The sequence below is a fragment of the Paroedura picta genome, chromosome 6, assembly GCF_049243985.1.
Source record: "Paroedura picta isolate Pp20150507F chromosome 6, Ppicta_v3.0, whole genome shotgun sequence".
Lineage (NCBI taxonomy): Eukaryota > Metazoa > Chordata > Lepidosauria > Squamata > Gekkonidae > Paroedura > Paroedura picta.
Window position 1 is genome coordinate 3,755,151 of NC_135374.1, and position 25,792 is coordinate 3,780,942.

The following is a 25,792-nucleotide window of genomic DNA, read 5'->3' on the forward strand; positions in this document are numbered from 1 at the left end:
TCGGGAGCACAGCCTCCTTGGGAGCAGGGACTTTTGGGTAGCAACCTCTTGGGAGGGCCTGATGTTCTCCCGGAATTGCAACCCTTTTCCTGACTCCAGAGTTCGGTTCCCCTGCAGACTGTGGGGCTGTTTTGAGGAAGGGACTCCATGGCGTCATGTCTGACGGAGGTCCCTCGCCTCCACAGAGCCCCCCTCCCCCAGAGCCACGGCATCTTCTAGAGAAGATGAAATCAACAGAGGCATCACGTTCAAACCGCGAGATGTTCTAGTCCTGCCGTGTGCCGCATTGGTCAGGCGACACTTGGAAGTACCGTGAGCAGTTTTGGAGGCCTCACTTCAAAAAGGAGGTGGGCAACATGGAGAGGGGGCAGAGGAATGATCCGGGGCCTGGGGACCCAGCCCTGTGAGGGAAGGTTGAGGGACCTGGGGATGTCCAGCCTGGAGAAGAGGAGGCTGAGAGGGGACAGGGTGGCTTTCTTGAAGTACTGGGAGGGTTGTCACTTGGAGGAGGCAGGGAAAGGTTCCTGTTGGCAGCAGAAGAAAGAACCTGCAGGAATGGGTTTAAACTATGTGGAGGACGGATATCACAGGGAAAAAAATTCACAGTCTGCGATCTTTATCAGTGGGATGGGACTAGATGGCTTGTGTGGCCCCTTCCCACTCTAGGATTCTGTGGGTCTAGTTCAGGTGTGGAATGGGCTGCCTAAGGAGGTGGGGAGCTCCCCCTCACTGGCGGTCTTCAAGCAGCGGCTGGACAGATCCTTCTCCTGGATGCTGGAGGCTGATCCTGCACTGAGCAGGGGGTGGGACTAGATGGCCTCTTTGGCACCTTCTCACTCTAGGATTCTAGGAGTCTAGTTCAGCCGTGGAAGGGGCTGCCTAAGGATGTGGGGAGCTCCCCCTCACTGGCTGGACAGATCCTTCTCCTGGATGCTTGAGGCTGATCCTGCACTGAGCAGGGGGTGGGACTAGATGGCCTCCATGGCCCCTTCCCCCTCTATGACACTTTAAGCTCACCCTTCCAGAACCCCCACAGCCACGTAAAACGTGAGGTTACCCTGGCATGCAATCCCCGCATAAAGTATCTGCCGCTGCTGTTCCGGGGCTGACACGGACCCTCCTCTTGTCCTCACAGTGGGTGTGAGAGGCGCACGGCTCCAACCCGTAGCTGGAAGAGAAGGCGTCTGCAGAGCAACGCTTGCAAATCATTCCCAGTCCTTCCCCGAAGCCACATTTCTAAGAGGAAATCAAACAAAGATGTCATCACACACCAGGAAAGGCTGAACGGCCTGTTCTTCCAGGCTGCAATTGTGCAATAATCGGTTTTCTTTGGTCAGGGGGGATTCGCTGCCAGATGATGTCATGATGGCAACAGGCACAGACGGCTTTAAAAGCTGCTTTTTTACACCTCGTGTTTCACTAACCAAAGGCATCCAAAAGCGGCTTACAATGGCCTTTCCCTTCCTCTCCCCACGGCAGACACCCTGTGAGGTAGGCGGGGCTGGGAGAGCTCTAAGAGAACTGCTCTGCAAGGGCAGCTCTAAGAGAACTAGAACCAGCTGAAGGCCACCTGACTGGCTTCATGTGGAGGAGGAGCAGGCAATCAAACGCAGTTCTCCAGATCAAGAGCTCGCTACTCTTAGCCACTACACCAAAAGAGGATTAGATTCATGGGGAAGAAGTCTAAAAGTGGCTGCCACCTAGGGTGACTAAAGGGAACCTCCATCCTCAGAGGCAGTTGAGCTGTGAAGCGCAGTGCCGGAAAGCAACATAAAGGGAATGGTTTTTTGCCCTGTTGCTGGCCCCCCTTAAAAATAGGTTGGCCACTGGAAAAGACAGGATGCTGGAGTTGACAGAACACGGTTCTGATCCAGTAGAAATCTCCTTAAATTCTTCTCAGGGGAAGGGCTCAGCCTCTCTGCCCTCGTGCTTTAGGTTCCTAGCTTGTCTTATCAGGCTGGGGGTTTGTTCCCCTGCTTGGTTACTTATTAACACACATATCTCCATACACTGTCTTGAAACAATAGGGACCAGAAACTTGCCTTTTAAAGATATTCATTGGCGATACAGAAAAGGCCAGGCTCAGAATCAAACCCGACCCCATGCAGATGGAGAAGCCGTAAAGCATCACAGATCACTCACCCTGTCCGGCTCCTCTCCTGGGGGACATCCCGCACAGGGGAGGCATCGGCCTTTGGCAGTCCGGTACTCCTGCCCCCGGCACGTTTGTGCCTGAGCATAATGGCAGCAGAAAGCCTAAAGAAAGCACGAGAGAGAAACCGTCGCTCTGAACTTTTGTGTGGCTCTGGAAAGGGGCACCTCAATTCCTTGAACATAGATACATTTATGCACTTACTTATCCTCTCCCAAACTGGGAACCCAAAGCGGCTGGCGTGGCACTCCTCTCCCTTGTTCTATCCTCCCGAACACCCCTGTGAGGTAGGCTAGGCCGAGAACATGTGGCCGGTCCAAAATCAGCCAGCGAGTTTCCGTGGCAGGAGCAGGAAATCCAGGCTGGGTATCTCAGGGTGTAGTTCAATATTCTATTCTATTCTATTCTATTCTATTCTATTCTATTCTATTCTATTCTATTCTATTCTATTCTATTCTATTCATTCATTCATTCATTCATTCATTCATTCATTCATTCATTCTTCGAATTTTATGCCACCCTTCCATATGGCTTGTTACACCATGACAGCTAGCAGAAATCTCCCCCCCAAAAAAAGAAAATTGGCTGGTTGGGGGGGGAGGTTCTCTGGCATTGTACCCTGCTGAGGACCCTTCCCTTCCCAAACTCCCACCCTCCCCAGGCCCCACCCTCCAGATCTCCAGAGATGGTAACCCCCCGCAGAACTGAATTTGGGACGTCCAACCAGCGGAACATTTGCTCAGCTAAGAGACCCCTTGTCTCTGACACAGCTCTTCCTAAAAGGGTTTAGCTTACTCAGAAGTAAGACCTGATGGGTATAACTTGGGAGGACGGGACGAGATCCAACAGCACACTTTGGAACATGACCTGGGTCAGCCAGCTGTAACGGCCGACACAGTTGCCAAACACCCCGTGTTTTGCATGCAAGGAGCTCTTGGGTTCGAATTCTGCCATCTCCCACTGAGGACTCCAGCTAGCAAGTACTGGGAAATGTGCTGGTCAGAGGCAATGATGCTGAGAGAGACAGACTTGTGTTCTGACTCAGAAGAAGGGGGCCTTTCACAGCTCAACAAACAGCCCAAGAGAGAAAGAATTTGCTCTTCTGTTCCTTGCATTAACAAATGACTCTGACTGTGTTCGCATCAAAACAGTCGTTTGTCTGCTAGTCTGCCTTCTTTTAAGGACTGTTTGGAATTGCAGCAAACGTTCTCCAGAAATGACAGCCAGGCAAATCGTAAACGTAAAGCTTCCCATGCCAGGATTCAATTTTTGCTGCTCTTCCTTAAAAAAAACCCAACCGAAACCATGGGGGAAAACATTTGAAGAATCCCACACATACACACACACACACACACACACACAAAACTTAGCACGCCCATGGTTCCTGGAATATGACCGGGCTGTCAAAATCAGAAAGGGGTGTGTAAAAATCCAACCCAACCCGACACAGCACAGAAAGCATGACACAAATATTGTCTGAATCACACAAGAGGTCTAATCAAAGGTTACCAGCTGAGATAAAGTAGAAGAATTGGTTTTTATTCTCCATTTTTCACTACCCAAAGGAGTCTCAAGGCAGCTTCCAATTGCCTTCCCTTCCTGTCCCCACAACAGACACCCGGTGAGGGAGGTGAAGCTCTGACAGAACTGCTTTGCGAGAATAGCTCTAACAGGACTGTGACTGGCCCAAGGTCACCCAGGGAGCTGCATGTGGAGGAGAAGCGGGGAATCAAACCTGGCTTGTCAGTTGTAGCTCTTAAACTGGTTGGCCCCTGTGGGAGATGGGATGCTGGACTGGAGGGACCCTCCCTGGTCTGACCCAGAGCGGTGGTCCCCAACCCCCCGCAGTAAGAAACTTCCCAGGCCGCAAGCTAATCAACCACAAAAGCGTCCAATTAGCTTGCGGCCCAGCAAGCTTCTTTTGGGGGGGGGGAGGGAAGCAGGGCCATGCATGCACATTTGTGCCATGAGCGGCCACAAATGCGCATGTGCAGCAGCTTTGCAGTCTTAAAAAGTTTGCAGACTGCTGTTCTAGAGCACCTATCTGGCGCAGTGGAAACCTTCCCAGCTGATTTCTCCCAGTTCCGAGGAGATCGGTCTGTGCTGGTGAGAATGACTCACTGCCAAGCGAAGATCACAGGGCCGGCAGTGAGCAGAACGAATGTCCGGTCAGCTCTTTAACACAAGTGTCAATTGAAGGGTCTGGTTAGGAGCACCACGTTATTACCTGCCATTATGGCTACGTTTGCTTCCCCTGAAATTTTCCTCTTGTTGGCTGGAATTGTTCGCCCCACGCAGCTACAATCAGGAGTGTATTTTGGGACAGGAGGTGTTTGCAAAGTTCAGTCTGCCAGGCCTAAGTGATACTTAAGCACAGGGGTGCTGAGGCCGAGATGATTCACCCCCATGACCCTTTTGTAAAACATAAGAACCTCAGCCCTGCTGAGGTGGCCCCTCTAGTCTTGCTTCCCATCTCACACTGCAGCCAACCAGTTCCTCTGGAGGGTCAGCAAGAGGGCAGAGAGGCTGAGCCCTTCATAAGAACAGCCCTGCTGGATCAGACCAGTGGTCCCTCTAGGTCCGCATCCTGTCTCACATAGTGGTCAACCAGCTCCTCTGGAGGATCAACAACAAGGCAGAGAGTTAGAAGCCTTCCTAAGACCCTCAGAAGAGCCCTGCTGGGTCAGACCAGGGAAGGTCCATCCAGTCCAGCCTCCTGCCTCTTAATGCGTGATCAGTTCCCTAGGAGTTTATTTTCCAAAACAGGACTGTCAACAATGCCACAATTTCCTCTTCCAAGCAGCCATTTACTCTGGAAAAACTGATCTCTGTAGCCTGGAGATGAGCTGTGATTCCAGGGGATCCCCAGGCCCCACCTGGAGGCTGGCATCCCTACATGGCACCCAGGGGCACCACACTGAGAAAACTGCCTTAAGAATTCTCCATGTCTGTAGACTGTCATGTGATCTTAAAAATGCAACTGTAGAGAATCACCATATTGTCTTTAAGAGAGTTTCAGGGGACATATTCTTAAAGGTGGCTTAAACATGGGAAAAGGGAAAAGGGCATTATTTTTCCTCCATGTTATCTGTGCTTGGTGGTTGCCAGTGGATCTTAGTGCATCTGTGGGAGGAACAAGCTTTCCCCCCGATCCTTCAAATGGTTGTAGTATGCAAGATCTGTAGTATGGAGAGCACACACAGAATATCCCACAGGGATGAGTAGTTAGCATGCTTAGATTAAGGTTTGTCCTGATTGGCTCACTTGGAGACTTCCTGTTTCTTTGAGCACTTCCTCTCAAATTGCTTCTGGAAAAGCAGTTAGTCAGTTAGACTGTTAGGACTGTCTCTCTCCCCTCTTCTTTACAAAGCTGTTTCTCTCCTCAATAAAACCAGTTCAGGCTTTAAGCAGCTGCTGCTCTGCTCCTCCTTGTCATATTTATACCCTTGCCAATGAAAACATGTACCCGTGACCCTGAAATTCTGCTCCCTCTGAGGTTTACGGTCTCCACGGACTCCGGGAAAGCAAGAATTAATCTTTTTTTGGGGGGGGGTGTTGCTTTTTTTTTATTGTTCCCCCAATGCTCATTGGAACTGATCGTTCAGGGAGACAAATGTCCTAGCTAGCATTGTACTTACTGCAAAGAAACTGAAGACGGAGCAGAAACGCACGTGGCTCTTCATCTCAAGGAATCGGATGTCGCCGGAACCGCAGAATTCAGCTGCCAGAGATTAAAGGAGAAAGGAAAAGATGAAGGCAGCAGGGTGACTTGAGACACAGCAGCCGATACTTGCATTTTCCCTCTCCGAATGAGGAAAAGCAGCCTCTGCAGCCCATATTTACTTCCAACCCACATTTCTGTGCTTCTCTGCAAATTGCAGCCGGTTCCGGAGGGAACCCATCCGCGATGATTCAGTTCAAGAAGAGGAAGCAAGAGGTAAAAAGAAATCGGCCTGTGGTAGGTGACAAATCTGTCACCCATATCCTCCTTGGATTGTTCCGGAGTCCGTGATTCTTGCAAATGCAGGAACCCTTCCTGGTCTACACGTCTAGAACAGTGAAAGAGGGAAACCTCCACCCTCAGAGAAAGCCCGTTTCTCTAGACACGTGCTGATTGGTTTATTGCAAGCTTTAAACCGGGGGTCCCCAATATTGCAAAGCCTTTCGGGGGCTTTGGAATTCGGATGCAGTGCTGTAAGCTCAGCCACAAAATGGTGGCCAAAGGAGGCGGAGCCATGCACAAAATGGCTGCCACAGCTTACCTCTGTGACTTGTGCTATGGTGGCAGCTACTATCAAAGTACTGTTTGTTTATTTCTTACATTTATATCCCACCTTCTCCTGTGGCTCGGTTTTCCACAATCTGCACAGTCAATCAAATCTACACTGGCCAATCAGAAGCCATGCTGGGCAAAATCTGATTCCACCCACTTTGTAAAAAAAAACACCTGATAGGTGCTAGGAGACTTAGGAATTTTTAAAAGGAAATTGACAGAAGCAATAAGAGCAATGTGAGAATTCTAAAATGTAATGTGGAGACCAAGACCTAGGTTGGGGAAGCTTGGGCCGGTTACCCTGGAGAGGAGACGACTGAGAGGGGATCTGAAAACCATCTTCAAGTATCTAAAAGGCTGCCATATAGAGGATGAATCAGAGTTGTTCTCTCTTGCCCCGAGGGACTGACCAGAACCAATGGGATGAAATTAATGCAAAAGCAATTCCGTCGAAACCTCTGGAAGAAGTTTCTGACAGTCAGAGCGGTTCCTCAGTCGAACAGGCTTCCTCGGGAGGTGGTGGGTTCTCCATCTTTGGAGATTTTTAAGCAGAGGCTGGAGAGCCATCTGATGGAGAGGCTGATTCTGTGAAGGCTCAAGGGGGTGGCAGGTGACAGTGGAGGAGCGAGAGGGTTGTGAGTGTCCTGCATAGTGCAGGGGGTTGGACTAGATGACCCAGGAGGTCCCTTCCAACTCTTATTCTGTGATTCTATGATTCTAAGCATGTGTGCCCACGAAAGCTCGTACCTTGAATGAAGCTCGGTTGGTCTTCAAGGTTCCACTGGACTCTCAATTCATATTTCAACCACGAAAGGCATGCAGATCATTCCAGGTGTTGATCTGAGGAAGAGGGAGATTTGGATCCAAATTGCACCTTAAAGACCAAGAAGCTTTTGAGAGTTAAAGCTCTCCTTGTCAAAGGGAGCATGGAATCTCATCAGCTTAAGACTCTGGGGAAAATTAGTTGGGCTTTAAAGGTTGTACCGGACTTGAATCTGGCTCTTCCGTTGCCAAAAAACACGGCCGCTTTGCAAAACTATCTTCAAGGCTGACCTGAGAGGCCCATACCTCATTTTAGAAATTAATCACAGGGATTTTACCAGCGCAACAAGAAGTCCTTGCATCTCCTCTGCAAACCCCTGGCACCCTTTTTGGCTGTGTGTGTGTATATATATATATATGTCTGTAGCCCATCCATGAGTTATCGTAGTTCGCAAAGCAGGACTGAAAGCAAGCTTGGTTGGCCATGCATCAAAAACATTATTCCCCTGGCCAGGCTGACCTCAGCCAGTAAGAAACACTGTGTTTTGTAGAGCAGGGGTAGTCAAACTGCGGCCCTCCAGATGTCCATGGACTACAATTCCCAGAAGCCCCTGCCAGCATTCGCTGGCAGGGGCTTCTGGGAATTGTAGTCCATGGACATCTGGAGGGCCACAGTTTGACTACCCCTGGTGGAAACACTTAGAAGAAAGGACTTAAGATATACCAACACATTTGGTTATCCCTGTGGCCTCATGGGAAGGGGAGACGGTAGTTCCCTTGCACACGACGTAATTATTTCCTGTCTTTTAAGTTGCAGGAGCGCGTAAAAGAGGTTTGCTTGGTTAAGAGTGGCAACATCTTATCGGGAGAGCTGGATTTGATTCCTCGCTCCTCCACGTGCAGCCCGCTGGGTGTCCTTGGGCCAGTCGCAGTCCTGTTAGAGCTGTTCTCACAGAGCAATTCTCTCGGGGCTCTCTCAGTTCTACCTACCTCCCAGGGTGCTTGTTGTGGGGAGAGGAAGAGGCGGTGATTTTAAGCTACTTTGAGACCCCTTTGAGTAGTGAAAAGCGGGGTATAAAACCTAATTTCTTCTTCTGCTACTTTTGGAGTCCACAGAACTGCCAGTGGCTCACCTGTGTGTCCTCGTGAGAGTCATCGATTCCTCCTGCTTGCAGGGGGGCATCTGCTGTGCGCCAGTCCATGCAGAGAGAATCACAGGTTGATTCTTCTGAAGGGGGCACTTCTGAGCTGGCCTCTGCTTAAGGAGGGTCCAGGCCTGCTTGAGCTGGCAGAAGTGCCAGGCGAGGCTAAGGTGGAACGGTGACTCATCCAGAGATGCACTGGATACCCTCCTGTGGGAAGAGGCTGTTTTTAACCCCTAGGGGTCACTTAATGTGTTTTAATTTTTCTGTTTGTTGTGGCACAATAACAGTTTCCCCCCTGGTTAGATGACTGCCATGGAAACAGGATAAAATTCTAGAAATTAATCACAGGGATTTTACCAGCGCAACAAGAAGTCCTTGCATCTCCTCTGCAAACCCCTGGCACCCTTTTTGGCTGTGTGTGTGTATATATATATATATGTCTGTAGCCCATCCATGAGTTATCGTAGTTCGCAAAGCAGGACTGAAAGCAAGCTTGGTTGGCCATGCATCAAAAACATTATTCCCCTGGCCAGGCTGACCTCAGCCAGTAAGAAACACTGTGTTTTGTAGAGCAGGGGTAGTCAAACTGCGGCCCTCCAGATGTCCATGGACTACAATTCCCATGAGCCCCTGCCAGTATTCGCTGGCAGGGGCTCCTGGGAATTGTGGTCCATGGACATCTGGAGGGCCGCAGTTTGACTACCCCTGTTGTAGAGAATGTTTTGGGGTTATACTGAAAAAAGCAGCTTCCCGGATCCTCAGAAGCGCATCTTGAAGGACCCAAATTCACCCTGTGCTTCAAATGCTGAACTGGCTTCCGGTTGAATTCCCGATAGGGTTTAAGGGAGGAGTAGTCAACCTGTGGTCCTCCAGATGTTCATGGACTACGATTCCCATGAGCCCCTGCCAGATTAAGAGAACTAAGAACTACTCTGCAAACACAGCTCTAATACACCCGTGACTGGCCAAGGCCATCCAGCTGTCTTCAGTGGCCAAAGGAGTCTCAAAAGGGCTTCCAATCACCTTCCCTTCCTCTCCCCACAACAGAGACCCTGCGAGGGAGGTGAGGCTGAGAGAGCTCTAAGAAAACCGCTCTAAGGGAACTGTGACTAGCCCAAGGTCACTCAGCTGCCTGCATGTGGAGGAGGAGCGGGGAATCGAACTCGGTTCTCCAGATCAAAGGCTGCCACCCTTCACCATGAAGCCAAACTCCCAAACAGAAGCTGACCTCAGCCGGAACAAGGCCGGCGAAGAATGATCCGCAAGAAGCTAATTGCAGACAACAATTCCGCAATGAAATGCCCAACGTTCATTTAATGCGATCGTTTTGTTTCCTGGAGCACTCCCATCTGTCACGCGGCGAACACGGCGAGGCATGGGTCCACGGCCAGCAGCCGCCTGGCACGGCCTGGAATGACATCCCAGGAACAGAGCCAGCCGTTACGTTCAAGGACCGAAGGCCTCAGCCTCGGGCACCGGCTGCAGAAACCACGGCAGGCAGCAAAGGCCGCTTGGGGGAACGGCCGATTCTCAGTTTTCCCCTCCTGAAGAGGTTACGGCCACAGATGCTGCTCAGAAAGCCAAGGAGTTTGGTTTGGAGCATGATTCTCTGGCAAAGAGCCTCACAGCCCACAGCTGTATTTTTTACCAGGTTTGTGTTGTGGTTGGGAGTGCAGACTTCTAATCTGGAGAGCCGGGTTCGATTTCCCACTCCTCCACATGCAGCCAGCTGGGTGACCTTGGGCTAGTCACAGCACTGATAAAACTGTTCTGACTGAGAAGGAATATCAGGGCTTTCTCAGCCTCACCCACTTCACAGGGGGTCTGTTGTGGGGAGAGGAAAGGGAAGGCGACTGGAAGCCGCTTGGAGACTCCTTCATGTAGAGAAAAGCAGCATATAAGATCCAACTCTTCTACTTCAGTAATCTCAGGGCTCTCTCAGCCTCCCCCACCTCACAGGGTGTCTATTATGGGGAGAGGAAGGGAAGGTGAATGGAAGCCACTTTGAGACTCCTTCGGGTAGAGAAAAGCGGCATATAAGAACAAACTCTTCTTCTTCTTCCTGTATGCAAAAGCTGAATTATACCAAGACCATCTAGCTCAGGGTTCCCCTACAGGGTGCTGGTGGGTGCCATTGTGCCTACCAGTAGCAGGCTACTGTTTCCAAGATGAGGGAGCACTATATAGGTCAGAGAACCACAGTGAGTGTCAAAGTTATAGAAGTTTTATTAAAGGATCAAAAAAAACCACACAAGGTTTATGCCCCCCCCCCCAGGGGACTTTGTTCTGCGGGAATGAATTTACTGGTGGTCTCGGAGTCCCAGGAAGTAAGCTTGGCCTTCCCCTGCTGTCGCCTGACTCTGGGACTCAGAGGTTTAGTGGAGCTTCCCTTCAGCCACCATGGCTAGTAGGTCTATCCCCCATGAATCGCTCTCTGCCAGCTCACTGGGAAGGTGGTATATAAATCAAATAAATATTAAGAATAACCCAATCCCCATTTAAAGTTGGTTACACCCTCTGGCACAAATTCCACATTGTAACCACCCTCTGTGTAAAGTGGTATTTCCTTTTTGTTCATCCTGAACCTACTGCCCATCAGCTTAGCCAAATGCCCTTGAGTCCTGGTATTTCGGGAGAGGGCGAAAAAAGTTATCTTCATCCGCTCTCTCTACCCCGTTACCAACCTCTTGTCCTCCCTTATTTATCTCTCTTCGAAACCCAAAAGCCTCTGACTCTCCAGCCCAGGGGTAGTCAAACTGCGGCCCTCCAGATGTCCATGGACTACAATTCCCAGAAGCCCCTGCCAGCAACTGCTGGCAGGGGCTTCTGGGAATTGTAGTCCATGGACATCTGGAGGGCCGCAGTTTGACTACCCCTGCTCCAGCCTCTCCTCCTAGGGAGAGCCCTCTTCTGATCATCTTGGTTTTCCTCCTCTGTCCTTTCCCCATCTCTGCAATGTCCTTCCCGAGATGCTGCAGCCAGATGCAATCCGTTCTTCTCTGTGACAAGACGGACAGTTTCCCCTTCCCCCTTTGTCTCCCTTTAGAAACGGGGCTTTCTGTCTACCTTTGCAGCCTATAAATACCAGCCAACCCAGGAGAATGCATTGCACACCTGCCAAAATAAATTAGCTCCATGCCACAAAAGCTTCTGCAGCAATATACCTAAGGTGTCACAAGATGCTCCACTTTGTCGGGGTCCGTCCGTCCCCTTGCAACCCAACCCTTTGCAGGTTTATTCAGAAGAACATCATGTTGTAATCGCTGGCGCTTGCTTCTCCCCTGGAATTTTATCCTGTTTCCATGGCAGTCATCTAACCAGGGGGGAAACTGTGATTGTGCCACAACAAACAGAAAAATTAAAACACATTAAGTGACCCCTAGGGGTTAAAAACACCCTCTTCCCACAGGAGGGTACCCAGTGTATCTCTGGATGAGTCACTGCTCCACCTTAGCCTCGCCTGGCACTTCTGCCAGCTCAAGCAGGCCTGGATCCCCCATAAGCAGAGGCCAGCGCAGAAGTGCCACCTTCAGAAGACTCAACCTGTGATTCTCTCTGCATGGACTGGCGCACAACAGATGCCCCCCTGCAATCAGGAGGAATCAATGACTCTCACGAGGACGCACAGGTGAGCCACTGGCAATTCCGTGGACTCCAAAAGTAGCAGAAGAAGAAATTAGGTTTTATACCCCGCTTTTCACTACTCAAAGGGGTCTCAAAGTAGGTTAAAATCACCGCCTCTTCCCTCTCCCCACAACAAGCACCCTGGGAGGTAGGTAGAACTGAGAGAGCCCCGAGAGAATTGCTCTGTGAGAACAGCTCTAACAGGACTGCGACTGGCCCAAGGACACCCAGCGGGCTGCACGTGGAGGAGCGAGGAATCAAATCCAGCTCTCCCGATAAGATGTTGCCACTCTGAACCAAGCAAACCTCTTTTACGCGCTCCTGCAACTTAAAGACAGGAAATAATTACGTCGTGTGCAAGGGAACTACCGTCTCCCCTTCCCATGAGGCCACAGGGATAACCAAATGTGTTGGTGTATTTTAAGTCCTTTCTTCTAAGTGTTTCCACCAGGGGTAGTCAAACTGTGGCCCTCCAGATGTCCATGGACTACAATTCCCAGAAGCCCCTGCCAGCGAATGCTGGCAGGGGCTTCTGGGAATTGTAGTCCATGGACATCTGGAGGGCCGCAGTTTGACTACCCATGGTTTCCACCCTTACCACGGCCATGAGAAGACAGGTTAAACTGAGCAAAAATTACCAGCCCAAGTCATTGGTGGAGAGGGCTAGTAGCCACAGGGCTAAGTGGAACCTCCATGTACAGAGGCAGTGGATTCCCAGGGAATGGCTTCGGCCTCCGTGTCCTGTCGTCGGCCCTCCGGAGGAGCTGGTTGGTCAATGGGGGCATATGTATGTTTGTGTGGATTTTATTGAGGTCATGCTAAAAGCTTTGGGTTTCTAACTTGATTAATAAATACTGTATGATGTTTTTATTATCGTGTCCCACCCTGTATAAGCTTAAGTTCACTTCGCTAGCGTTGACCTTTTTCGGTTCTTGGCCACCATGTGAAACAGGAGGCTGGACTGGAGGGACACTCCCTGGTCTGACCCAGCAGGGCTCTTCTGAGGGTCTTATGAAGCCTCTCTGCCCAGTGGACTTTGCCATTCACCCAGAATCGCAGCTGACCACATTACAGAGGAATGCTCCCTCGGAGAAAGTAGCTGCTTTGGTCAATGGATCGGATTGGCATCATACCTAGCTGAGATCCCCAAATCTCCCGGAATTTCATCATGCTGCACTGTCAACTATTGCTGGAGATCCAGTCGGCAGTTCAGGCCAACTCCAGCCCTGGAGAATCGCCAGTCACTCAAGGAAAGGCAGAATTACCTCTTCACGCCCCACATTAATTACTTCATCTCATGCCCCACATTAATTACTTCATCTCAGAACGAGAAGCAAACGGCAGGCTCCCTTGGAGAAAATAGCTCCGATTAATTACCGTGAGCATCTGATGTCCTTACAACAGAGTAATTTGAGCCTATCCTGCACTGATTGGTGAGTCAACCTCTGCATTTTGCACGGTGCCGGAGCCAGAAAAAGAGACGCTCTTAATCGGCAAGCACCGAGAGAGGAAATATCAGTGAAAACTTAAAATGCACGGTTCTCGCAATTGTATCGTCTTTAGCTTTGGACAGGCAAGATGGCGAGAGGTTATTTTATAAAACCTCAAACACCTTTTAGTGAATCTCATTAATGCTGGATTACTGTTACGTTTCAGGATGACATAATTAGATGGTTCTTATTAATCAGTAAGAGTTCAGACAATTTAGAACCTATTGACAAATTAGCAGCATCTAATTAGCAGCATCATAGAATCCTAGAGTTGGAAGGGACCTCCTGGGTCATCTAGTCCAACCCCCTGCTCAATGCAGGACACTCACAACCCTCTCGCTCACCCACTGTCACCTGCCACCCCCTGAACCTTCACAGAATCAGCCTCTCCGTCAGATGGCTCTCTAGCCTCTGTTTAAAAATCTCCAAAGATGGAGAACCCACCACCTCCCGAGGAAGCCTGTTCCACTGAGAAACCGCTCTGACTGTCAGGAACTTCTTCCGGATGTTGAGACGGAATTTCTTTTGCATTAATTTCCTCCCATTGGATCTTGTCCGTCCCTCTGGGGCGATTTTAGTCTGACCACCCAGAGTTGGTCACTACTGATAGGTCTTTCCCAAACTAGAGTCTCTATAGGGGTGTTTTTTTCAGGGGGGGGGGAGGGATGCTATCCCACCTTTCTCCCAAAACAGCCGACGTGCTTCCCCACCCCTCCATTTCACCTTCACAACAACCCTATCAGGTAGGCTACTCGGAGAGTTTGGGAGAGGCTCACAGTCACAGCACGTGTGAGAATTCGAACCCAGGCCGCATTGATCCACGCCTGACCCGGTGACCGCCGCACCAAGCTGACTCTTCTACCCTTTGTGATCCGTGCGATGCCTCTCAGTTTAGAGAAGGAAAAGAAAAATCTCCTTGTGCCTTTAAGAAACCGGCAGCCTTATCATTTCGGAGGCTAAACTATTTCTGGCGGCCTCGTTTTGGGCTGCTGAGTCAGGACTGCAGCTTTTAGAAAAGAACAGCCATGTCCCAGGAGAAGTTGTTACCTTGAAGGGAACACCTGGCGTCTCCCTGCAGATGCCCCAGGAAGGAAGAGAGCCTCTCTCCTTTCTCTGGCATGGCAGCTCTCCAGGGAGATATCCGGGAAAAGAGAACTTGGCCAGGGAAATTTCTGCCCCAAAGAGAGACCCTTCGAAGCTTTGGATTGGTCAGGGCCAGTGGGGTGTGCAGGTCAAGGGCTGCCAAGACACAGCTGACCCACGGCCACAATATAAGGTTTTCTGGGCGAGAGATGTTCAGAGGTGGTCTGCCATTGCCCGCCTCTGCACAGCAACCCTGGACCGTCCGTGGGGACCTCCCACCCAAGTTACCACCAGCACCAGCCCTGCTAAGCTTCGGAGAGCTTATGAGGTCGGCCTAGCCGGGGCCTTCCAGGGCAGTGTGAAAGACATGCAGAGGTGGCTTGCCTCTGCGTACTAACCTTGCACAGCCTATCAAAGCTCCAGCGGCCAATCAGAAGCCTTGCTGAGCACTGTCCAAAAAGACCAGAAAAGCTGTTGGCAGACACCAGGGTGCCCATGGGTACCGCATCAGGGACCCCGGGAAGAAGGGAGCCACTTTCACATTCAAAATGCTGAGGAGGAGATGGCCGAAGCCACGGTTTACTACTGTAGCTGTTCCTATAGAAAGGGATTCCACCAGCCACACTTGAGTTAACCATTTCATAGAATCACAGAATTATAAAGTTGGAAGGGACCTCCTGGGTCATCTAGCCCAGTGGTCCCCAACCTTTTTATCACCGGGGACCACTCAACGCCTTTTACTGAGGCCCGAGGGAGGTATAGTTTACTCCTCTACTCTCAACCACTGCCCTAACGCTCTCTGATCGCAATGGTAATGTTTAAACAACCCTTCAAAATAAGATACAGACACGCCACCACAATGAAGTGTGTTGTAAAGGGCTGGGGGGGGGGGTGAAGTAAAGGGCCGGGGGGGAGAAGGCGTCCTTCGGGGCCTACCTCCAATTAGTCGAAGGACCACATGTGGTCCGCGGCCCACAGGTTGGGGATCGCTAATCTAGTCCAACCCCATGCACTATGCAGGACACTCACAACCCTCTCGCTCCTCCACTGTCACCTTCCACCCCCTTGAGCCTTCACAGAATCAGCCTCTCTGTCAGATGGCTCTCCAGCCTCTGTTTAAAAATCCCCAAAGATGGAGAACCCACCACCTCCCGAGGAAGCCTCTAACTGTCAGGAACTTCTTCCGGAGGTTTAGACAGAATTTCTTTTACATTAATTTCATCCCACTGGTTCTGGTCCCCCTCTCTGGGGCAAGAAACAATTCTGCTCGGCAGCCTTTTAAATACTTGAAGATGGTTCTCAGATCCCCTCTCAGTCGTCTCCTCTCCAGGCTCAACAGACCAAGCTCCCCCAACCTTTCCTCCTACCTCTTGGTCTCCAAACCTCTCACCATCTTTGTTGCCCTCCTCTGGACACGCTCCAGTTTGTCTACATCCTTTTGTGGCTTTAAAGCAATATCAGTAGCTACAGTCCAGCCACATTTTCAGAGGCTGGTCCCCTGGTGGCTATTTTGACTCGCCCCAGATGAATGGCTATTGGCAAGCCTGGTTTTCCAAGGAAAATCTTGCTGGATTTGCTCCTCCCCCCGGCGTATCTCTTCTGCTGCCCGACAGGTGGGGAAAAATGCTTGCGGAAAAAAAAAACCACACTGTCCCCCCACATGCTCCAACCTGTTACTGCTGAGGCTGGAACTCGTTCTGACGCTTCATCCGGAAGTCAGAAACAGCGTGAGAGGCCATCAAATATTTGGTAATCAAATGACTTACCGGTACACTGCAAAGTCACTTTGGGAGCCTAAAAACTCGACATTCCCGACCAAAAAATTTTAATACGCCACTGTGGGTCTACGGGTGCCAAGTTTTCATCCGGCTCCAACAGCAATGTGGCAATTAGCAGGCCGTAACGCTTCCTCTTGATCACGGGTAGCCAAGTGCTGCCTCTCCGGATGTCCATGGACTACAATGACCATGAGCCCCTGCCAGCATGGCAGGGGCTCATGGTCGTTGTAGTCCACGGACATCCGGAGAGCCACCGTTTGGCTGCCCCTGCTCCAGAACAAATCAAGCTTCAACTGGAAGCTCAAAAGACTCTTCTGAATCACCGGAAAAGAAAAGAGCGTCTGGAGAAGTTGAAGGTAGCAGAGAAAGAGGAAGACCTCAAGAATCCCGCTGCCGGGAGTTTGCAAGGCCCGAGGAAGGACAGGCCTTTTTGGAGATTGTTCATTCCGAGGGTCGCTGTAATTCGGAAATGGTTTGGCGGCGCTGAACACGCACACTGCTGAATCCATGCTGCACGCCATGCAACTAGAAACAGCACAATAGCAGCCTGTTTTCCCTCCTGGTCAGCTGGCAAGCAGCGTGCATGCACAAAGGAGATTCCGCAGGCGTTGGTGGCTACTAGGCATGGTGATGGAGGGGAACCTCCATATTCAGAAGCCGTCGCCCTCTGGACCCCACGGCCAAGAGGAAATACCAGGGGGGAGCCCCAGCCTTTCTGCCCTAGTTGGCCCTCTGGAAGAACTGGTTGTCCACCATGTGAGGCAGGAGGCTGGACTGCATGGACCCCTGGCCTGACCCAGCAGGGCTCTTCTTATGTTCCTATGAGGCCTCTCTGCCCTGTTGTTGTTCCTGCGGAGGAACTGGTTGCTTAAAAGAGAATCCCCCTTTCTTTCCGCACCCAGGCAGGCCCATTTCTAATGCCCAGAAAAGACATAGTGGGTTCCTTTGTTCTACACAAGGCAGAGCTGGCCGGGGTGGCGTGGGTTCCCTGCACTGTTTGGAGGAATCCAGCCACAAAGAAGTCTCTTTCCAAGGAAGGGAGCCCCAGAATGCCCAACCCAGCATGCTGCCGGCAGAGACTCATGGCCATTGTAGTCCTCCATGGCCATCAGTTGAGCCACCCTGACTGTACTGAGTAACCTCACCGCCGGGGACTGAAAACGATCAAGGGGCGTTCTCAGAGTTATGAAGTAGCTGGAAGCACATGGCCAGCACCGCATGCACATGCTCAAGCGACACAAGGTGGCAGCTGGCCAGGCAGGACACCATTCTGGAGTGGGTGTGAATGATGCCTTGCACTCGAGGAGACCCACTTTCGAATTCTCCGTACAGTTTGTTTGTTGGTGACAATGGGTTAGCTTCCAACATCTGATGAGATTGGGCTGGCTGCTGGGGAGGGGGGAGGAGTCCCTAAAACTCCCTCAAAACTGCTTCAAGGTGCGAAACCAACAGTAAAGTAGCTGAATTAGAATTCATCAGCCAAACAAACTTTGACGGATGAATTCTAATTCATAGAATCATAGAGTTGGAAGGGGCCATACAGGCCATCTAGTCCAGCCCCCTGCTTAACACAAGATCAGCCCAAATCCTGCTGCGCTTGACTCCCCTCCCTGCTCTGAGCTTCCCCAATCAAGTGCAGATCACTTTCTGTTTCAACTGGGGGGGGGAATCGAGAAAGTTCAAATCGATCTGAATTCAGCAGATTCACAACAGAAAAAACAAAGTAAGTGCCGAATCAGCCCAGGTCTTAGCAAGGTGCTAGCACTGACACATCTCCCTGCTGTTAACGGGTTCAGGCTTTTCTCCCTCGAGGTCTGAGTACACAGGCTTCCCGCATTTCATCTGCACATTCCAAGATCTGACCTTATGTTACTCCTACTTTGCCTATCAACATCTGGGAGGGGACCTTTCACACATTCCGAGTAACATGAATACAGCTGCTGTTAAGGCTTTATTGGATGCATCCGACAAGTGGGAGTGTGTGTGTGTGTGTGTGGGGGGGGTGTCGAGCCTACAAAAGCTTTGGCAATGAGAAACCTTTAGACCAGGGGTAGTCAAACTGCGGCCCTCCAGATGTCCGTGGACTACAATTCCCAGAACCCCCTGCCAGCGAATGCTGGCAGGGGCTTCTGGGAATTGTAGTCCATGGACATCTGGAGGGCCGCAGTTTGACTACCCCTGCTTTAGACAAACAACAGTGGAGCTTGGCTGCATCTGTCCAGTGAGGGCCCATGTAGGTCAGCACCCTGATTCTCCCAGTTCTTCCGGATGGGTGACAACAGCAACAGGGCAGACATGCCGAGGCCTTCCCCTGAGGCTGCCTCCGGGCACCAGGAGTCAAAGGTTGACTGCCTCTGAACGTGGAGGTTCCCTTGAGTCCCCACAGCTTGTAGCCACTGCTTGACCTCTCCTGCATGAATCGATGAGAACACGATCCTGCTAGCTTTTCCCAGGTTCTTTTCGGGGGCGTTTCTTTTGCCGAGAGCGCCATGAGTCACCGCAGAAGGCAAAACTGCCAACTCACGAGGCCAACTGCTTGAAGAAATTAGGTCAGCTGAAAGCACACTCAGTTGTCTCCCCTGCAGTTGACTCAGATGACGACAGCACAAACATCCCCCTGCATCCCCATCCAACCTGCGCAGGGATCGTGCTTGCTGTCCCGCTCTTCGAGGTTTGCATTTAGCGTTGCATCTGAGGATTGCGGCTGCCTCCTTTGCTGCTGCCTCCTGCTGTGCGGCTTGTCGGGCACCCCCGTCCTCCACGGGGCACAAAAGCCCAAAGAGAACGGCCCGGTCCGGCCGGTTCCAGAGGGTGATGAAAGATCAGCTGACAACCCCAGATGGCCGATGCAAACAGACCGGACAGCCGGGGCGGGGAGCTAGGAGGATCCTGAGTGTTGTGTGCATGTGTGTGTGTGTTTTTGCATGTGAGCAAATATCTCGGCAGCTTGTTTTCTTTCGGTGAGGGATTGAGTGATGACGGGCACAGACCGTGCCAGCCAGAGACAGGGCTTGTTTATAGTCCAGCCCCGGGCGGGGGGGGGGAAGTTGGGGGGTACCAACAAGGCAGGGAAAAGGCAACTCTTGCTAGCTGAGATGCGCTCTGTGTTCCAGTTGGCAATCTTGAGACAGGAACGAGTGGGCTGAGGCTGCAGGTGGTAGGCTGGAGGCCTCCTGGGATTACAATTGATCCCCAGATCGATTGGTTCACCTGGGGAAGAACGGCTGCTTTGCAACCTGGACTGTTCCATTATAACCCACTGAATGCCCTCTTTCCTAGAATCATAGAATCATAGAGTTGGAAGGGATCCCCAGGGTCATCTAGTCTACCTCTCTGCACAATGCAGGACACTCACATCCCTCTCGCTCATCCACTGTCACCTGCCACCCCCTTGAATGTTCACAGAATCAGCCTCTCTGTCAGATGGTTGTCCAGCCTCTGTTTAAAAATCTCCAAAGGTGGAGAACCCACCACCTCCTGAGGAAGCCTGTTCTACTGAGGAATGCTCTGACTGTCAGGAACTTCTTCCGGATGTTTAGACGGAATTTCGTTTGCATTAATTTCATCCCATCGGTTCTGCTCCGTCCCCCCGGGGCAAGAGAGAACAATTCTACTCCATCCTCCATATGGCAGCCTTTTAAATACTTGAAGATGGTTATCAGATCCCCTCTCAGTCGCCTCCTCTCCAGGCTAAACACACCGAGCTCCCCCAACCTTTCCTCCTACGTCTTGGTCTCCAAACCCCTCACCATCTTTGTTGTTCCTCCCAATTATCTCCCAAACCCTAGCGGGCAGCCCTGTGCATGAGACAACTTCATACTAATTTCTGCATCCTTGCAGGGGTTGATCCCTGTAGGGTACGCCGCATTGCGAGACTAAGAAGGCCGTATATGGGACACAAGCAACTGGTTTTGCATCCCAAAATTCAACCGCCCCAATAAAACTGGAAACTTTCCCAGTTCATTACAGCCCTCCCCAGCAATCCTTAAAAAAACACCATTTGCCTTTGAAGCACCAAAGCTTTGCTTTATCCTCGATTTGCCCCGTTTCCCAGTTAAGGGGAAATACTGCTCAAACTAATTACACAGCTGATCTGACTCCCAGGGTAATAAGAGAAAGAAATTTTACTGACAAAAGTAGCACGTCTTACATGTCATATTCCTAGAGGTCCATTTGACTTATAGTCAGCAGATTAATTTCCAAAAGGCCAACTTGCTACAGCTCCAAGGCCAGATAAGAAGAGAAGACGAAGAAGAAGAGAGGTCCTATCTAAAATTAAATAAGGGCCAAAGAGGCTCAAGATTTAACCCATGAGAGGTAACTGCCACGTTTACCCAATAGAGAAAATCTCTCAACTTCATCCTTCTTAGATCCTCTTGCATGCAGAGTGAAAATACCCAACAGAATTAAAGGGAAATTGCAGTATCTACCATCTGGCTACCATCTAAATCAGCTTTTTAAACCTCTCAGCACCTCAGAAATTCTGTCACAGGGCGGTGAGCACAACCACAAAATGGCGGCTGCAAGAGGCGGGGCCAAGCACAAGATGGCTGCTAGAGGAGGTGGAGCCAACCACAGAGGTGTCGGACCCCTGACCTAAAGCATCTGGCCACAACTGACATGTGTGAAACAGTCAGCTAAGCAAGGTTCACTCCAAGAGACAAGAGGACAGCTCAGCAACGGGGTGACAGCTGAGTTGATCAGCCCTGGAGTCTTTCCCCCTTGAGAGGATCCTGCACCATAGAAACCAGAGCGCTGAGCAGATGGAGAAACCGAAGAGAGCAATAAAAGCACCAAATTGCTTGAAGCTCAAAGCACCCTTTGGATGCTGCAGGGCTGTGAGGGGATGGATAATATTCACAATTGGAAGACTAGAATCGAGGGGTACAATCTATCCAAAAGGGACAGACAAGTAAAGAAGGGGGGAGGAGGAGGAATATCGGTTAAGAATGTTTATACTTGTGAAGAAATACCTGAGCATGGATGTTCAGTTGAGTGTATTTGGGTAACTATAAAAGGAGTAGGAAATGAGAGGGGTATTATTGTGGGGGTCTGCTATAGACCACCAAGCCAGTCAGAGGACTTGAGTGAGATACTGCTAGACCAAATCACACAATTTTCAAAAAAGGGGGAAACAGTGGTCATGGGTGACTTCAACTACCCGGATATCTGTTAGAACAGGGATCCTCAACCTGCGGTCCTCCAGATATTCATGGACTACAATTCCCATGAGCCCCTGCCAGCATTTGCTGGCAGGGGCTCATGGGAATTGTAGTCCATGAACATCTGGAGGACCGCAGGTTGAGGATCCCTGTGTTAGAAGACCAACTCTGCTAAAAACGCAAACTCCATTAAATTCTTAACTTGTCTTGCCGACAGCTTCATTTCCCAGAAAGCGGAGAGGGGAACCAGGCGCTCTGCTATTTTAGACTTGATCCTCATCAATAGGGAAGATCTGGTAGATGAGGTGGAAGTAGCGGGCACACTTGGTAGCAGTGACCGTGTGCTTTTGGAATTTGCAATCACGGGAAAGAGAAAACCTTTACGTAGCCGTACGTATAGACTGGACTTCAGGAAAGCCCATTTTCAGACTTAAAGGTATGATGCGTAGAGTCCCATGTTATTTGAGTCCCTAGACTCCAATGTTGTTTGAAAAGACAGCCACGCAACTCCTTCAACCCACTAACCAACTCCGGGGTTATGCAAAACAGTGTCTCAGAGCAGGCCCGCCCGGAGTCGAAGCCGGCTTGGAGTGGAGAATGTGGCTCCCGCACAGGAGTCTGCAGGATGGCAGATTCAGGACGTGCACGAGAGAGGATTCCTACGGAGGAGAGGCACGAGCGCGTTCCTCTAGGAACAATGGCGCAAAGTTGCCGTTACACAATGCTGGCCTTGTTGGGAAGCCCGGCTGCTCCCCTGGACTTTGAAACGCTGCGGGTGCCCACCAGGACCTCTGCCCGCCACGTGCCCCTTCGCCTGGGTTCCTACTGTCGTCCCAGAACCAGGCTGGTTTCGTCAGAGACTCCCTGATACTGACTCAGACCCTTGGCCTGTCAAAGGGAAGATTCTCTACTCAGCGCCCAGTCCGAGGCCTTTCCCATCATCTCCCGCCCAGCAGATGCTCTGCCACTGAGCCACAAGCAAGAGAGACATAATGCTCCAGGGAATCATATGGAAGTCTCTCGCATCACCTCTGTCTGGCCCTTTCAGCTGGAGATGCCGGGGATTGAACCGGGCTCCTCCTGCATGCCAAGCAGAGGCTCTACCACTGAGCCAGGGCCTCTCTCCGTGGCTCTCCAGGGTCTCAGGGCCTTTCCCAGCCCCTCCTGCTCAGTCCTTTTAACTGGAGATGCCGGGGATTGAACCTGGGACCTTCTGCCTGCCAAGTAGAGGCTCTATCGCTGAGCTCCCAAGCCTTCCGCCTGCTCTCCAGGGTCTGATGCAGAAGTCTTTCCCATCATCTCCTACCTGGTCCTTTTAACTGGAGCTGTTGGGGATTGAACCTGGGACCTTTCTGTATGCCAAGCAGAGGCTCTGCCCCTGAGCCAGAGTCTCAGGTCAAGGTCTTTCCCATCCACTCCTGCTCAGTCCTTTTAACTGGAGATGACGGGGATTGATCCTGGGACTTTCTGCATGCCAAGCAGAGCCTCTTTCAGGCCGGGTATAACAATGTTTCCACGCCAACTGTTAATTTCAAGCCACTGACAAAACTCCAAGGGCAGACCAGTCCCGGTCAGTTGGCAACTCCGTTCCATCCGGAACACCATTGCTGTCTCCATAGCCGATCTGGGAAAGGTCAGCTCGCCTTTCCAGTGGCCTGTGGCACCCAAATACGGTGTCCAGGTAGCAGCATTTCAGACAAAAGGCCTCTCAGAATCTTTTTTGCAGCTGTCCTTTTAATAGCTGATGTGCAGAACTGGATTGTCTTATCTTTTTCAGCTGCAAAGAAGGGTCGATATTCTTTGCTGGGGAGCCGTCCAGCCAAGGCCTGGATATTAATTTCACCTTAAAGTGTCTGAAAGCCGATACAAAGACGTGAGGCTCTCTCTTTCTCTCTCAGAACAAGGTTCCCGCAAGCCAGAAATTAAAAATCCATTTTTTTAAAAAAAAGACAATCTTTTTATAGTGATTTTCCAAACACACCAAATCATTCTAAGAAAAAAGATCAACTTAGACAGGCACTCCAGTTCCCTCCGTGGCAAGCCCAGCAGCTGAGAAAAGCTCCATGCCAAAGCGGGAACATGCACAGACGAGAAGCCATGGTGGGTCAAGCCCAATGACTCCTCCAGTCCAACACTCTCAGTCACACAGTGGCCCAAACCCAGGGGCCACCAGGAGGTCCACCAGCAGGACCTCTTACCCCCCAAGCAGCAAGGAGACAGAGCATCCCTGCCCCGGACATAAGAACAGGAGAGAAGCCATGTTGGATCAAGGCCAATGGTCCATCCAGTCCAGCACTCTGTGTCACACAGTGGCTCAAACCCAGGGGCCATCAGGAGGTCCACCAGCAGGGCCACAACTCCAGAAGCCCTCCCACTGAGCCCTCCTCAAGCACCAAGAAGACAGAGAATCACTGCCCCAGACATAAGAACAGAAGAGAAGCCATGTTGGATCAAGGCCAATGGCCCATCCAGTCCAACATTCGCCCCCCTCAGGCACCAACAATACAGAGCATCCCTGCCCTGGCCAGAGCGTTCCCTCCATGCCTTGTGGCTAAGGGCCAGTGACGGTCCTCTGCTCCAGATGTTTATCCGGGGAAGTTTTGCTTTTCTTCGCTCCCCTGGACTCCAGTGTGTTTTGAGAAGACAGCCACGTAACCCTGTCACACCCTGACGGGGGGGGGGCCCAGGCTAGCCCGACCGGGTGAGATCTCGGAAGCGAAGCCTGAGTCAGCCAAGAGGAGCTCTGAGCCGGGGAAGTGAAGATCAGGCAGAGGAAAGCAAAGTGAGGTTTCGAGGGCTGAGAGAAGGGGGCAAAGTAGGCTAGCTAGAGTGTGAAGGAAAGGGCCTATCTCATAGGACCACTATTAAGTAAAACCTGTCACGGCCGCAGAACACGGAGTCAAGTTTCTTTTACTCAGGTGGAGGGTTTTGGAAAGGGAGGCGTAATCTCTTCCCAAACTGTCTAAAGCTCTGGAAAGGTCAAAACCAGCCCTTCAGACTCCACCCTGCTCCTTTATGTGCTGCCAAGCTGGGTGACCTTGGGCCAGTCACAGTCCTGTTAGAGCTGTTCTCACAGAGCAGTTCTCTCAGAGCTCTCTCAGCCCCACCTACCTCCCAGGGTGCCTGTTTGGGGGAGAGGAAGGAAAGGCGATTGGAAGCAGAGATCATATCAAACCAGGTGGGCTACGTCCGGCCAAGAGAGCCAGCGTGGTATAGCAGTTAAGAGCATGTGCTTCTAACCACTATCTGGGTGTCTGTTGTGGGGAGGGGGAGGGAAGGCGATTTAGGGCCCCTTTGACTCCTTCGGGTACAGAAAAGCGGCATACAAGAACCAACTCTTCTTCTTCTTGTTACCCAGATGTAGAACTCTGCACTGACCCTTGCTTCCTCCCACGGAAGTATGTGCAGGATCCCAGCCTTACGTTACCTCCATGCAGCCGAGGGCAGCCAACTGACCCCTCCTCCAAGCCAACCAGGTCTGCTTGTTTAGCAGAGGAGAGGTTTAAATACCTGTTGGAGCCAGATGTTATACTCCTGGACAGTGGCACAGAATTCAAGGGTTAAAGAGGCGCCAGCATTAGACACACACACACACACAGAGCGCGGCACGCACCCTGGTTTATTTGGGTAGCATCAGGACACCGAAACCAGGGCCAAATTGCTAGATTCGCAATCTCTGCAGGGAAATAATGAACGGCTGTGAGTCACAGAGAGAGCTGTGAGCAGGCTGCACTGGCCCTCCCCGAGATAATTAACTGGAAGGTGCCGAACGCCAACAAGCTTTTAGGAACGCTGCATTTTACGCAGCAGGCAAGAGAGCGACAGGGGGCTGGTCCTTGCTCCTCTGGGCTTTTTGGAAATTAAAGACACCTGGTGCCCACTAACAGTTTCCCCGGAGAGGGGCAGAGAAGAAACCGGGCGCAAATGGAAGGGGGAGATCAGTGAGGGGCCATGGCTCAAAGAAGATGCAAAGACCCTGCACCCAAGGCTGTTCTGCAGGGGACTCGCCTTTGCGACCACGGGGGTGCTAGCCTAGCTTCGGTGCCCTTTCGGTGGCAGCCCCCCTGTACAGCTAGGAGGGAGAAATCAAGCGTTGATGGAGAGCCAGCGGGGTGTGGTGGTTAAGAGCATCGGCCTTTGATTCCCCACTCCTCCTCCCCATGCAGCCAGCCTGGTGACCTTGGGCTAGTCACAGTTCTCTTAGAGCTGTACTCAGAGCAGTTCTCTTAGAGCTCTCTCAGCCCCACCTCCCTCGCAATGTTGTGGGGAGAGGAAGGGAAGGTGATTGCAACTGGGGGGAGTCTAAGAAAAAAACTTTGGCAG

General features: G+C 51.2%; 1 protein-coding gene across 1 annotated transcript in view; it reads right to left on the reverse strand.

The window, feature by feature from the left end:
* RELT (RELT TNF receptor) overlaps positions 1-25,792 on the reverse strand; it is a 61,868-nt gene that overhangs the window by 20,262 nt on the left and 15,814 nt on the right. Inside the window, exons 2-4 of the mRNA XM_077341208.1 lie at positions 5,791-5,873; positions 2,143-2,256; positions 1,058-1,236 (exon numbers count right to left, since the gene is read on the reverse strand). Of these exons, the coding sequence (XP_077197323.1) occupies positions 1,058-1,236; positions 2,143-2,256; positions 5,791-5,835 (338 nt within the window). The 5' untranslated portion in view covers positions 5,836-5,873. The remainder of the gene's footprint in view (positions 1-1,057; positions 1,237-2,142; positions 2,257-5,790; positions 5,874-25,792) is intronic.